This window comes from Salvelinus alpinus, chromosome 3 (genome assembly GCF_045679555.1).
Source record: "Salvelinus alpinus chromosome 3, SLU_Salpinus.1, whole genome shotgun sequence".
Classification (NCBI taxonomy): Eukaryota; Metazoa; Chordata; class Actinopteri; order Salmoniformes; family Salmonidae; genus Salvelinus; species Salvelinus alpinus.
The window spans coordinates 44,109,032-44,124,492 of NC_092088.1; the positions used below are offsets into that span (position 1 = coordinate 44,109,032).

The 15,461-nt window shown below is 41.8% G+C and overlaps 1 protein-coding gene across 1 annotated transcript in view; it reads left to right on the plus strand.

The window, feature by feature from the left end:
* Nucleotides 1–15,203, plus strand: part of LOC139570767 (synapse differentiation-inducing gene protein 1) — a 34,532-nt gene extending 19,329 nt beyond the window's left edge. The window contains exon 4 of the mRNA XM_071392918.1: nucleotides 14,378–15,203. Coding sequence (XP_071249019.1) covers nucleotides 14,378–14,536 — 159 coding nt within the window. The 3' untranslated portion in view covers nucleotides 14,537–15,203. The remainder of the gene's footprint in view (nucleotides 1–14,377) is intronic.
* The last annotated feature ends 258 nt before the right edge of the window (nucleotides 15,204–15,461 follow it).

The window sequence follows — 15,461 nt, forward strand, 5'->3', positions numbered from 1 at the left end:
CTGGTTTAATTCCAGGCTGTATCACAACCGGCCATGATTGGGAGTCCCATAAGGCGGCGCACAATTGGCCCAGCGTCGTCCGGGTTAAGGTAGGCCGTCATTGTAAATAAGAATTTGTTCTTAACTGACTTGCCTAGTTAAATAAAGGTTAAATATATATATATTTTTAGAAGGTAGTGAAGGTACATTTTTGTGTCTATGCCCGGCTTCCCCTCCCCCCTGGGGAAATGTGTGTTACATCAAACACAGAGACTAGAGTAATCAAAAATGCTTCAGATTTTAGATGTCACTGGGGCAGCGGGGCCAAGGCCCACATCTTTCAGCTCGATGCACACTAAATCTGTAACATGGCCTGCAGTTACTCTGCTCAGGTCTGCTATTGATCTTTAAGGTCTCTGTGGAGGCTTATATTTTGGAGGATGGTGGGGGCTGTGGGTGGGAGTTCTCTTTATATGAAATAATACCATCAAGCCCAGATTATCCATGGATTAGGGATCCCCACGCAGGGGATGATAATCAGCCTTTGGACCTCATGGTAGCATTGTTTGGAGTTGGACAGAGAATGTGTGTGTGTTAGGGGGGTTGTCCATCCAGACACTGTAAATGTAATATATTATATTAGAGAATAAATTTGACCTCTCAATACAAAGCAGCAGCAAAAGCAGAAAATCATTATTTAAATTAACTTGATCCTTTGCTTCCATGAACAATGCTTTTTGACTAATTGGAGAAATCATCATGCTTCCTTTTTTTTTTTTTAAGATTACCTCGTTTTGTATATCTCCTCATCTGTAATGAGTACTAGGTTTAATATCATATTACCAATGTTTCATTTCACAAAGTAGGAGGCTTTTTAATCGATCTGAAAATGAAGCGATTATTACGTTGCATGTTATTAGTCTTCTTCGTGGTCTGTCTTGTAAGTGCCTCTTTAGTATATTTGTCAGTCAGTGATGTGGGCAAGAGAGTAAATCTTCTATAAAACCTATTACAGTTTGGAGTATCAATAAGTTCACAAGAGCTAGGGTTAGTCTTGTTGATATAGTGAGCAGTTAGGTGATGTCCTAAATGATTCAAGCACATTTTAACCATGGTGACTCATATTTTTGAACATACTGTACTTAATGAAAATAAGATAGCCTTTCACGAAAGCTTATAACTGAGGCTGCAGTTTGTGAATCCAGACAATGTGTGTGGCTAAACCTCATTCTCTGTTCCTCAGGTCTGGACATGGCTGAGGTAGCTATATGTCAGTAATATATAAATGGATCACAGAACAGGAGAAAACAACTTGCTGCTTGGGCTCAAGGACTGAAATATATATCCTGACAAAAAGCATTACATAAATCCTTTTGAATTGAGTTTGTATTGCAGGGCCATGGGGGAAAGTGTGTGGAGGAGCCTTATGTTATTCTGCTATCCAAGAATAGCAAAGCACCCTTTACTGGCTCAAACAGCCAACCAATCAACCTGTTACCAACCCTAAGTAAACTTTTGAAAAAAATGGTGTTTGACCAGATACAATGCTATTTCACAGTAAACAAATGTAACAACAGATTTTCAGCACGCTTACAGGGAAGCGCATTCAACATGGACGGTACTTACACAAATGACTGATGATTGGCTAAGATAAATTGATAATAAAAAGATTGTGGGAGCTGTTTTGTTAGACTTCAGTGCAGCTTTTTACATTATCGATCATAATCTGGTGCTGGTAAAATGTATGTGTTAGGGCACATCGCCTGTTATATTGTGGATTGAGAGTTACCTGTCTAACAGAACACAGAGAGTGTTCTTTAATAGAAGCCTGTACAACATAATCCAGGTAGAATCAGGCATTCCCCAGGGCAGCTATCTAGACCCCTTACTTTTAAAAATCTTTACTAATGACCTGCCACTGGCTCTGAGTAAAGACACTGTTTCTATGTATGCTGACTATACACGTCAGATACCACAGCAAGTGAAATCACTGCAACACATAACAAAGAGCTGCAGTCAGTTTCAGAATGGGTGGCAAGAAATAAGTTAGTCATAAATATTTTAAAAACTTAAAGCATTGTATTTGGGACAAATCAGTCACTAAACCCTAAACCTCAACTACATTTTGTAATGAATATTGTGGAAATTGAGCAAGGAGACTAAACTGCCTGGAGTAACACTGGATTGTACACAGCTAACATCAATATGTCAATCTCTCCTGGCTCAAAGTAGAGATTAACTTCATCACTACTTGTATTTGTGAGTAGTTTTGACATGTTGAATGCACTGTGCTGTCTGTTTAAACTACTAGCACACAGCTCAGACACCCATGCATACACCACACAACATGCCACCAGAGGTCTCTTCTCAAGTCCAGAACAGACTATGGGAGGCACACAGTACTACATAGAGCCATGACTACATGGAACTCTATTTCACATCAAGTAACTCATGCATGCAGTAAAATCAGATTTAAAATAAAACTATAAAAATACACCTTATGGAACAGCGGGGACTGTGAAGAGACATACACACACACACACAGGCACAGACAGACGCATATACACACACACACATAATAACATACGCACTATACACACACGTACACACAGATAATGTGTTGTAGATATGTAGTAGTAGAGTAGTGGTCTGAGGGCGCACACTTAATGTGTAGCGAAATCTGTTACGTAATGTTTTTAATTCTATATACAGTACATTACCAAACGTATGTGGACACCTTCTCGTCGAACATCTCATTCCAAAATCATGGGCATTAATATGGAATTGGTCCCCCATTTGCTGTTATAGCAGCTTCAACTCTTCTGGGAAGGCTTTCCACTAGATATTGGAACATTGCTGCAGGAACTTGCTTCCATTCAGCCACAAGAGCATTAGTGAGGTCAGGCACTGATGTTGGGCGATTAGGCCTGGCTCGAAGTCGGAATTACAATTAATCCCAAAGGTGTTCGATGGGGTTGAGGTCAGGGCTCTGTGCAGGCCAGTCAAATTCTTCCACACCGAACTCAACAAACCATTTCTGTATGGAACTTGCTTTGTGCACAAGGGCATTGTCATGCTGAAACAGGAAAGGGCCTTCCCAAAATTGTTGCTACAAAGTTGGAAGCACAGAATCGTCTAGAATGTCATTGTGTGCTGTAGCGTTAAGATTTCCCTTCAGGCGCATGAATGATCAGTTCCTGAAGGAAATTTCAGAACGGCGCAAAGTTCTCTACCCACTCTTCAAAGTGATAGAAACGTGTAGCTCTCGTAGTTGATAAACTGTACATTGATAACCAACTGTTCTGACACACCAAGACTACTCCATGGCTATTCTAGATAATAGTTCCCATTGAGGAGTCGAATAATGTCACACCCAATACTATCCATGGTAGGGATTGTTATAAAAACAGGAAAACAATCAAATACAACAATTGATAAAGAAATACACTATACCATTCAAGATAGAGAATGTTGTAAAATAATATTTATAAATAGATAAAAGACAGCATTAGACGAAAGGTCAATTATTGAAATAATACATCTTAAAATATAAGGAACTGGAACACAAAAGTACTCAAAAGCCCGAAATTAGGTAGGAATCAACATAGTAGAGGTAAAAACACAGCAAACAGAGGACATAGAAGGAACAGTATGTGGGTATGTGCGGGTGTGTATGTGGGGGGAGTGTTGTTGTGATGGAAGATGGGGTGTGTGTTTTTGTGATTGGGAAAGTGTGGTGAGTTAAATGAGTGAAAAAGGAAAATGGAGCCCATGTGTGTCTGCGAGCAGAAGTTGTGACAGAGAGAGTTTTCAATTTTGTGCAGATATGGGATATACAGTAAATGTTTTAATAAATTACAAATATAGTCTATTTATTTATTGTCCTATCATATGATGGAACGGTCCCCAACCCTATACCTAGACACCCACCTGAGCGACCCACAGACTAAAGAGAAGTCCTCATCCGTTTTATAGGCCTACTGTAAGTAGCCTACACGCAGCCAAGACAGAAAGATGAACGCGGTCAGAGACCCACTAAGCAGCACCGCCACTCAAGATCTGAGCCTGCCTGGCAGGGTTGGTCCAACAAAGCCAAAGCCCCGGGTGGGAGAGCATAATATACAAGGAATTTGCTAATAAGAACTTTTATGACCTTGTCCCTAGCCGGTAGGAATTCTGGTGGAGACCATCAACCAAGTAGTGGTAGTGCTGGCAACACTAGCTGCAGTAACCCATGGAGAGGGGGTTACACTCGGACAATCAGATAGGGGGCAAATGATTGTGACCCTGGCGGCACAAAATAATCAAAAGGTCTGACTGCACAGAGATGCTTGGGAAAATGGTCACAACGGGGTACCAGCGTGTGTGTGTTTCAGGGGAAAGGGGTGTATCTGAGTTCCATCAGCTAGGACTTGACATTTGGTTAATCAAATCTCCCCATTCTTGCATGCCTTCTCAAACAACTACAACTGTCTATGCAATCGCACATCAAGTCTTCTCTTGAGTTGGGCTCTGGGATGGAACAACTGTTGAACATCTGAGCTTGTGGTTGTTTGTGGGGGAAGGGTGGGGAGAGTGTGCATGTATCCCACATCTGTTGCTAAGGGGTATTTGTTGTGAGGGACAGCATAGGATAAATCACAATAATTGTTTCCCAAAATAATAATTGCCCACCCAAAAAATTGTTATAGGTAACAATCCTTCGTATGAAGTGATTACATTATTACGCATATTATTGATTAATTGTGGAAATAATTTAAGATATGCAGTATATAAGTGTATATTTTTTTTTAATAACAGTATATAATACAGTAGAGGTGAGGGCGTTGGAAATGCTTTTGGCTGTTCATCTGCTTCTGTTCTGTAGATGCCACTGTGTGCGCTTTTTAAAGGATGGGTCCCAATCTCTTAAAGGCCCTAGGATCCGGGTGGACGGGGGTGGTCTGCCAGTCACCGGGATGACAACCCAATTTGGGATAGAGGGAGGTTTTAGCAGGTGGAATAGTGGAGAACAATTTGGAGGTTTACTCACTAGTAGTGCAGATATCAAGGTACAGCTATATGGACACTCAATCATCATGGTACTGTTTTTATGGTAAGTTTAGAAACATATATTATGATAAATAGAATTTAAACTTGGATCTCATTATGGTAAATGGTGAAATAAGTATAGCCAGTTATAATTGTAATGGCTTAGCAGATAATAAGAAAAGATTAACAGTATTTACATGGCTAAAAGAGAAGGAATATAATAATACAGCTATTGTTTACAGGAAACTCATTCAACACTTTTAGATGAAGTGGTGTGGACAAAGACCGGGGGTGACGAAATATACTTCTTCCATGGCAAAGAGACTCAAAATGTGTGATGATATTAATTAACAATAATTGTGATCCAAATGTGCAAATTGTCCAAACAGATCCGCAAGGTAGATGGATTATTTTAAATATGTTATTGAACCATAAACAGATTTGGCTCATTAATCTAAAGGGTCCAAATAATGATGATCCACACTTCTTTGAAAATATATAAAATAATTGATCAAGCCTAGACTCTATTACTATGGTGGGAGATTATAATACGGTTTTAAATACCTTCATGGATCGTAAAGGAAATCAGTAGTGGATATTTGGAGGCGTAAATATCCTGAACTAGCCAAATCAAACTTGATTTGTCACAGGCTCCGATTACGACAAGTGTAGACCTTACAGCAAAATGCTTACTTACAAGCCCTTAACCAACAGTGCAGTTCAGGAAGAGTTAAGAAAAACTAAAGTGAAAAATAATAAAAAGTAACACACTAAAATAACAATAGTGAGGCTATATACAGGGGGTACCGGTACCGAGTCAGTGTGCAGGGGTACAGGTTAGTTGAGGTCATTTGTACATGTAGGTAGGGGTGAAGTGACTATTCATAGATAATAAACAGCGAGTAGCAGCAGTGTACAAAACAAATGGAGGGGGGTGCGGGGTTGTCAATGTGATTAATGATTAATTGTTCAGCAGTCTTATGGCTTGGGGTAGAAGCTGTTAAGTAGTCTTTTGGTCCTAGACTTGGTGCTCCAGTACCGGGCAAGCGGTAGCAGAGAAAACAGTCTATGACTTGGGTGACTGGAGTCTTTGACAATTTTTTGGGCCTTTTTCTGACACCGCCTAGTGTGTATATGTATATATATATATATATATATATATATATATACAGTGGGGAGAACAAGTATTTGATACACTGCCGATTTTGAAGGTTTTCCTACTTACAAAGCATGTAGAGGTCTGTAATTTTTATCATAGGTACACTTCAACTGTGAGAGACGGAATCTAAAACAAAAATCCAGAAAATCACATTGTATGATTTTTAAGTAATTAATTTGCATTTTATTGCATGACATAAGTATTTGATACATCAGAAAAGCAGAACTTAATATTTGGTACAGAAACCTTTGTTTGCAATTACAAAGATCATACGTTTCCTGTAGTTATTGACCAGGTTTGCACACACTGCAGCAGGGATTTTGGCCCACTCCTCCATACATACCTTCTCCAGATCCTTCAGGTTTCGGGGCTGTCGGTGGGCAATACGGACGTTCAGCTCCCTCCAAAGATTTTCTATTGGGTTCAGGTCTGGAGACTGGCTAGGCCACTCCAGGACCTTTAGATGCTTCTTACGGAGCCACTCCTTAGTTGCCCTGGCTGTGTGTTTCGGGTCGTTGTCATGCTGGAAGATCCAGCCACGACCCATCTTCAATGCTCTTACTGAGGGAAGGAGGTTTTTGGCCAAGATCTCGCGATACATGGCCCCATCCATCCTCCCCTCAATACGGTGCAGTCGTCCTGTCCCCTTTGCAGAAAAGCATCCCCAAAGAATTATGTTTCCACCTCCATGCTTCACGGTTGGGAGGGTGTTCTTGGGTTTGTACTCAACCTTCTTCTTCCTCCAAACACGGCGAGTGGAGTTTAGACCAAAAAGCTCTATTTTTGTCTCATCAGACCACATGACCTTCTCCCATTCCTCCTCTGGATCATCCAGATGGTCATTGGCAAACTTCAGACGGGCCTGGACATGCGCTGGCTTGAGCAGGGGGACCTTGCGTGCGCTGCAGGATTTCAATCCATGACAGCGTAGTGTGTTACTAATGGTTTTCTTTGAGACTGTGGTCCCAGCTCTCTTCAGGTCATTGACCAGGTCCTGCCGTGTAGTTCTGGGCTGATCCCTCACCTTCCTTATGATCATTGATGCCCCACGAGGTGAGATCTTGCATGGAGCCCCAGACCGAGGGTGATTGACCATCATCTTGAACATCTTCCATTTTCTAATAATTGCGCCAACAGTTGTTGCCTTCTCACCAAGCTGCTTGCCTATTGTCCTGTAGCCCATCCCAGCCTTGTGCAGGTCTACAATTTTATCCCTGATGTCCTTACACAGCTCTCTGGTCTTGGCCATTGTGGAGAGATTGGAGTCTGTTTGATTGAGTGTGTGTACAGGTGTCTTTTATACAGGTAACAAGTTCAAACAGGTGCAGTTAATACAGGTAATGAGTGGAGAACAGGAGGGCTTCTAAAAGAAAAACTAACAGGTCTGTGAGAGACGGAATTCTTACTGGTTGGTAGGTGATCAAATACTTATGTCACGCAATAAAATGCAATTTAATTACTTAAAAATCATACAATGTGATTTTCTGGATTTTTGTTTTAGATTCCGTCTCTCACAGTTGAAGTGTACCTATGATAAAAAATTACAGACCTCTACATGCTTTGTAAGTAGGAAAACCTTCAAAATCGGCAGTGTATCAAATACTTGTTCTCCCCACTGTATATATGCAACCGGTCAGGATGCTCTCGATGGTGCAGCTGTCGAACTTTTTGAGGATCTGGGGACCCATGCCAAATCTTTTCAGTCTCCTGAGGGGGAAAAGGTTTTGTCGTGCCCTCTTCACGACTGTCTTGGTGTGTTTGGACCATGATAGTTTGTTGGTGATGTGGTGATGTCGATATTTCCTGAAGTCCACGATCAGCTCCTTTGTCTTGCTCACATTGAGGGAGGTTGTTGTCCAGGCACCACACTGCCAGTTCTCTGACCTCCCTATAGGCTGTCTCATAGTTGTCGGTGATCAGGCCTACCACTGTTGTGTCGTCAGCAAACTTAATGATGGTGTTGGAGTCGTGTTTGTCCACGCAGTCGTGGGTAAACAGGGAATACAGGATGGTACTAAGTACACACCCCTGGGGGGCCCCAGTGTTGAGGATCAGAGTGGCAGACGTGTTGTTGCATACCCTTACCACCTGGGGGCAGCTCGTCAGGAAGTCCAGGATCCAGTTGCAGAGGGAGGTGTTTAGGTCAGGGTCCTTAGCTTAGTGATGAGCTTGGTGGGAACTATGGTGTTGAATGCTGAGCTGTAGTCAATGAACAGCATTCTCACATAGGTGTTCGTTTTGTCCAGGTGGGAAAGGGCAGTGTGGATTGCGATTGAGATTGCGTCATCTGTGGATCTGTTGGGGTGGTATGCGAATTGGAGTGGGTATCTTTGCTTGTTTGATGGTTCGTCTGAGGGCATAGCGGGATTTCTAAAAGCGTTCAGATTAGTGTTCCGCTCCTTGAAAGCGGCAGGTCTAGCCTTTAGCTCGACGCGGATGCTGCCTGTAATCCATGGTTTCTGGTTGGGATATGTACGTACGGTCACTGTGGAGACAACTTCGTCGATGCACTTATTGATGAAGCCGATGACTGAGGTGGTATACTCTTCAATGCTATTGAATGAATCCCGGAACATATTCCAGTTTGTGCTAGCAAAACAGTCCTGTAGTGTACCATCCGTGTCATCTGACCACTTCTGTATTGAGCGAGTCACTGGTACTTCCAGCTTTAGTTTTTGCTAGTAAGCAGGAATCGAGACAGAATTATGGTCAGATTTGCCAAATGGAGGGTGGGGGAGAGCTTTGCATGCATCTCTGTGTGTGGAGTAAAGGTGGTCTATAGTTTTTTCCCTCTGGTTGCGGATGTGACATGCTGGTAAAAATTTGGTAAAACTGATTCTGGATGAGAATTTTCTTGTTTGCTTATGGCCTTACAGAGTTGGTTGAGCTACGAATAATATAGATGAGAACTCTCTTGGTAGATAGTGTGGTCTACAGCTTATCATAAGGTACTCTACCTCAGGCGAGCAATACCTCGAGACTTCTTTAATATTAAACATCGCACACCAGCTGTTATTGAAAAATAAACACACACCCCCACCCCTCGTCTCACCAGACGTAGCTTCTTCTCTGTTCTGCTGGTGTATGGAAAATCCAGCCAGCTCTATATTATATTAGTGAGATATACATGGTGGAGATATACTTGACTACTTTCGTATGTCATCCTCGCTGCCACCAAAAGTTTAAAAAGTGTTGATAGAGGACAGAATGAGGTCAGACACTTATTTAGACCTCATGGCTTGGTTTTTGCTCTGACATGAACTGTCAACTATGGGACATTATATAGACAGTTGTGTGGCTTTCCAAATCATGTCCAATTAACTGAATTTACTACAGGTGGACTCCAATCAAGTTGTAGAAACATCTCAAGGATGATCAATGGAAACAGGATGCACCTGAGCTCAATTTCGAGTCTCATAGCAAAGGGTCTGATTACTTATGTAAATAAGGTATTTCTGTTTTTGTTTGAATAAATTTGCAAAAATGTCTAAAAACCAAGCCATGAGGTCGGAAGGAATTGTCCGTAGAGCTCTGAGACAGGATTGTGTAGGGGGACAGATCTGTTGAAGGGTACCAAAACATTTCTGTAGCATTGAAGGTCCCCAAGAACACATTGGCCTCCATCATTCTTAAATGGAAGAAGTTTGGAACCACCAAGACATCCTACAGCTGGCCGCCCGGCCAAACTGAGCAATCGGGGGAGAAGGGCCTTGGTCAAGGAGGTGACCAAGAATCCGATGGTCACTCTGACAGAATTCCAGAGTTCCTCTGTGGAGATGGGAGAACCTTCCAGAAGGACAACCATCTCTGCAGCATTCCACCAATCAGGCCTTTATGGTAGAGTGGCCAGACGCAAGCCACTCCTCAATAAATAGTTGATGACAGCCTGCTTGGAGTTTACCAAAAGGCACCTAAAGGACACTCGAACCATGTTTTTCAGCGGCAGGGACTGGGAGACAAGTTAGGATCGAGAGAAAAATGAACAGAGCATAGTACAGAGAGATCCTTGATGAAAACCTGCTCCAGAGCGCTCGGAACCTCAGACTGGGGGCGAAGGTTCACCTTCCAACAGAACAACGATCCTAAGCACACAGCCAAGACAACGCAAGAGTGGCTTCGGGACAAGTCTCTGAATGCCCTTGAGTGGCCCAGCCAGAGCCCGGACCTGAACCTGATCGAACATCTCCGGAGAGACCTGAAAATAGCTGTGCAGCGACGCTCCCCATCCAACCTGACAGAACTTGAGAGGATCTGCAGAGAAGAATGGGAGAAACTCCCAAATACTGGTGTGCCAAGCTTGTAGCATCATACCCAAGAAGACTCAAGGCTGTAATTGCTGCTAAAGGTGCTTCAACAAAGTACTAAGTAAAGGGTCTGAATACTTATGTAAATGTGATATTTCAGTTTTCGTTCAGAAAAACCTCTTTTTGCTTTGTCATTGTGGGGTATGGTGTGTAGATTGATGAAGATTTTTATTAATTATTTCCATTTTAGAATAAGGCTGTAACGTAACAAAATGTGGAAAAAGTCAAGGTGTCTGAATACTTTCCAAATGCACTGTATATATTTAAAATAACATATTTATTCAAAAAAGGCATAGGTTAAGTCCTGAGATTACAGACTAGTACTAAAACACTTGAAGTAGGCATTCTAGAGTTAAGTCAACATGTTACAAGTAAGGGGGATTGGAAATTATACAGACAATTACATTGATAGAAGTACTGTATATGCAATATTAATGCTGTTCCACCCGCTAAAAAAGGTTGATTAATAAAAATAAAGGATTTCCCTTCACTGGAACTAAGGGGCCTAGCCCGACCCATGAAAGACAGCCCCAGACAATTTTTCCTCCTTTACCAAACTTTACAGTTGCCACTATGCATTTTGGCAGGTAGCGTTCTCCTGGCATCCGCCAAATTCCAGATTCGTCTGTCTGACTGCCAGATGGTGAAGCGTGATTCACCACTCCGGAGAACACATTTCCACTGCTCCAGAGTCCAATGGCAGCAAGCTTTACACCACTCCAGCCGACTCTTGGCCATGGAAAGCCTTTTCATCAAGCTCCCAATAATCAGTTTTGTGCTGACGTTACTTCCAGAGGCAGTTTGGAACTCGGTAGTGAGTGTTGCAACCAAGGACAGACGATTTTTACGATCTTCAGCACTCGGCGGTCCCGTTTTGTGTGCTTTTGTGGCCTACCACTTTGCAGCTGAGCCGTTGTTGCTCCAATAACAGCACTTATAGTTGACCGGGGCAGCTCTAGCAGGACAGAAATTTGACTAACTGACTTGTTGGAAAGGTGGCATCCTATGACAGGGCCACTTTGAAAGTCATTGAGCCCTTCAGTAAGGCCATTCCACTGCCAATGTTTGTCTATGGAGATTGCATGGCGGTGTGCTCGATTTCATACACCTGTCAGCAACGGGTGTGGCTGAAATAGCTGTATCTACTAATTTGAAGGGGTGTCCACGTACAATATATATATGTATAAAAGTAACTGCCTAAATTTGTCTGGAAGAGTAGCTGCTGCCTTAGCTCTTTAGCCACACACACCAGTGATGTGTTTGGTGTTAAAAAGGGAACTGTATGAGAGAAAATGCATGTTCAGTTAGCCTATTGGGTATTAGTTAGTTTATATGATTGTGCAAGAATAGAAACCTGGTTTTGTTGAGAATAAAAAGCCTGCCTTTTATGAACGATCCCAAAAGTTACACAGATCCTAACACAGAGGTGTTATATCCCTCCCTGTGATTGAATATCATTTGTTATGGTCTCTTCATACACTGGTAAGATTAAACCATATGTCAATGATTCCAACATCGCTGTTCTTTGGCACTGTTTTGTGTGAAAATAAAATTGTCATGACAAGGATGGACCTGTTGCACAGAATGACATTCCAGCAAGCACATAACGTGCTGAGAACCATATGTTTCTTAGAGCTTGGTGAGAGTGTGGTTGTTCTATGGTTATTTTGCATACAACCTTCCCACAACGTTCTAGGAACGGTGCAGGATAGTTCCTTGGTTTTGGAAAATTCTCAGCACGTTTAAGGAACTTGACAAAATAACATTCCTTTCTTGGTATTTCATTACTCTAACAGAACGTTTCCTAGAATTTCAAACATGGTTACATTTCATACAATTTTGGTAATGTCCTAGGGAGGTTCTCCAACTGGTTTAACATTGGGAATGTGCTCAAATAGTTAAGAGAACATTAAGAAACAGCGTTCTTCTGTGGGAATTTCAGTACTTCAGTGTAATGTTTCCTTATGGTTCTATTTAAATGAAAGTTCTCAAATTGTACAGAGAATGTTAAGAAAACTTTCCATAAAAACCACAAGCAAACTTTAGTAACATTCAGAGAATGTTCTAAGAACATTATTTAAAAACATATATTCGGTTTTCAGCATCAAGAAAACCCTATACTCTATCTGTGATCTTAATAAGTTCTTGTTTCCTTTGGAATTTCATCTGTTTGAATAGACTAAAATGAACAGCTTTGTATGAGTTTGGAAAAACAGCTCCATCCTGGTGGTGCATTGGACTAATTCCATGGCTAGAGATCAAAATACCATAGGTTTGAATCTCACTGATGCTGTGCCACAAAAGTAAATAAATGTGTTTCCATGTTTAATGCCTAAGCAAATACATTTCCATGTGTCCTATCTGTGCTTGGAGTTCAAAACAGTTAACCAAAACTAAGCTAGCAGCGTTCTCAGAACATTAATAAAACTTTCAAGGAATCATAGTAAAACATTATCAGAACCTCCCTGCAACCTAAAAAATAACTTTCCCAGAACAGACAAAATGTTCACTTCCATTCTCAGAACGTTTAAAAAACGTTACGTTTTACCGGTCAGGACACTTATGGCTTTGTTGTTTTTGGGAAACCAAAAACGTACGTTCCCACATCTTCCAAGGAACCATTTCACTTCCTCTGACTCACTCTTTTCCTGCAGCAGCAGAGGAGGTTTGTTTATTCAGCGAGAAGCAGTTTTGTACTGCACTGTATATGAACAAAGATATTGCAAGCTTCATAAGGGTCTCCCCCCCCCAAAAAGATTTAGAAATGAATCTAATATCTCCACTCAGAATTATATAATTAGGCAAATTCTTAGTGCCGTTAAATTGGAAAGGTATTTGAGAAGTAACAAAACATTTGACTGACAACAGCGGTAGAGACAGTAGTTGTGGTGGAAGTTCTTATATATTTTTTTTAAAATTAGGGCTATATTCGATCCACATCGCGGAAGTTCAGCGTTACAGCGTGACTGAAATTTAAAAGCAATGTTTCTGCTTCAGCGGAGACTGCATTCACGGTAAACACTCCATATATCGGCTCAATTGGAAATTACTTTTACTTTTCTATCGCAGAATCTGTAACGCTTTATAGATTGAATAGAGCCTTTCGTTATTTCGCTGTTACATTGTGTTCACTGTACATAAAAAAATGAGTCTCCATGTTATGCACCTGTCTGAACATAGAAAATAACAAGATAAAAACATCACAATCCTCTCATCTCCTGTCTTCACCCTCCAGTGACCACAGAACAGTTCTTTGAAACCTTGGGCCAAGCACCGGTGGGGTAATCAGCTTTCAGCCCCTACCCACCTTGTGATGAACTTCGTCTGGAATCTTTAAATGAGGACTGGTTCATTAATACATGTCTTGGAGTTCAAATGTGCACAATTAACAATGTTAGAGAGAGCCTGTCTGGAGGCAGTCTTTTGATGGCCACCCATAAGGCTGAAGATAAAAGACCAAGGTCTGCTTGCTAACAATCCAACTCCCCCCTCCCCTTTACATAATACATCAGAATGATCCTCAGCAAGGTAATAAGGGCTAAGAGTTCACCGAGAAGTGTGTCAGGGAAGATATGTACAGTGTAGATGAAATGATAAGGAATAACTAGGTTGTTGAGACAGAAATGTATTCATCAGAATATCCCTCTTTAATCTTGGTAACATCTTGTGCACTTCAAAAGGCTACAGGCCCTATTGGTGGGTTGAGTCACAGGTGATTTCATTATTATCCTTTGTGTGTTGCCATGTTTTGCTGAGAGACCCCACAAGATCCCCCAGACATCTCACTGGAAATGGGCCAATCTACTGTTTCATTTCCTCCTATTAATTGAGTAATTATGTCTGTCTATCTCTCCCCCCCTTGCCTCTCTGTCTCTCTGTGTCTCTCTCTCTCTCTCTCCCTTAGACGAACAAGGCCGTGTCTAAGGGGGACTTCCACTTGGCCAGCTCCAGCTCCAGACGTGCCCTCTTCCTGGCTGTGCTGTCAATCACCATCGGGACAGGCATTTATGTGGGCCTGGCTGTAGCGCTCATCGCATACCTCTCCAAGAACCACCACTTGTAGCCTTGCCCTGGCCCCACCCCCTGCACTACAGGACTGATTGCGCTGGGGAAGTGGTTCACTTGGGGGCAATTTATCAATGGAATTTAGGCCTGCAAACTATGGGACTATCAGGATGGACAGAACCTGGCCATATGGTTGACTCAATTCATGGGATGTAACATAAGAGGGTTATGATATGGAAAATAGTCTTGTAATGGTCAAGTCATTCTCTCATTTTGACAAAGACAAACTGCAAACTCTCTTAGTCGTTCTATACACAACTGAATATTTTGTTCTTCAGATGTCTAAAATACGTGTGTGAGTTTTACCAAGGCAAGACACATCCTTTGAGAGGTCAGACCAACATGCACTAAATATTACCTGTACCAAGGGCATACTGTTTGTTTACGGCGCATGCTCTCTGCTCGGTTAACAGTGAGTTGTGCAGTGGGCTGCTTTATGTCCAGCTACATTTACCACACTATCAGTCACATTTGGCAGCTCCTGTCGAGTATAAAGAGGGTGGATAAAAGTGCTTTTAAAGCTGTCACTCATCCATACATTCAACCTGTACACATGTATTCTACATCACATTGAATTGATCTGTGGAAGTCGCATAGTAGACACTGCAGCTCACTTATAAAGTAAGGTGATGGTCTATATACATTAAAGTGAAACTGCACTCTAATACAGTATCTTGGTAGTCCTATTATCTCAAGGGAGAACTGATGTGTCCTCACGGCACAATATTTTTTAACACATGCCACACACCTGAAATGTGGAGCTTTGTTGTAACCCTACGACAACATGCTTTTGTGTTTCGTCAGGGAGATCAAGTGCACAGGCTTGCAGCTCTCTGACAGAACCTGCTTACACAGAGATACCTCCATGTTGATAGGCACAAATCACTAAGGAAGAGAAAGCAGACGAGTCTTTGGAGGCAGAA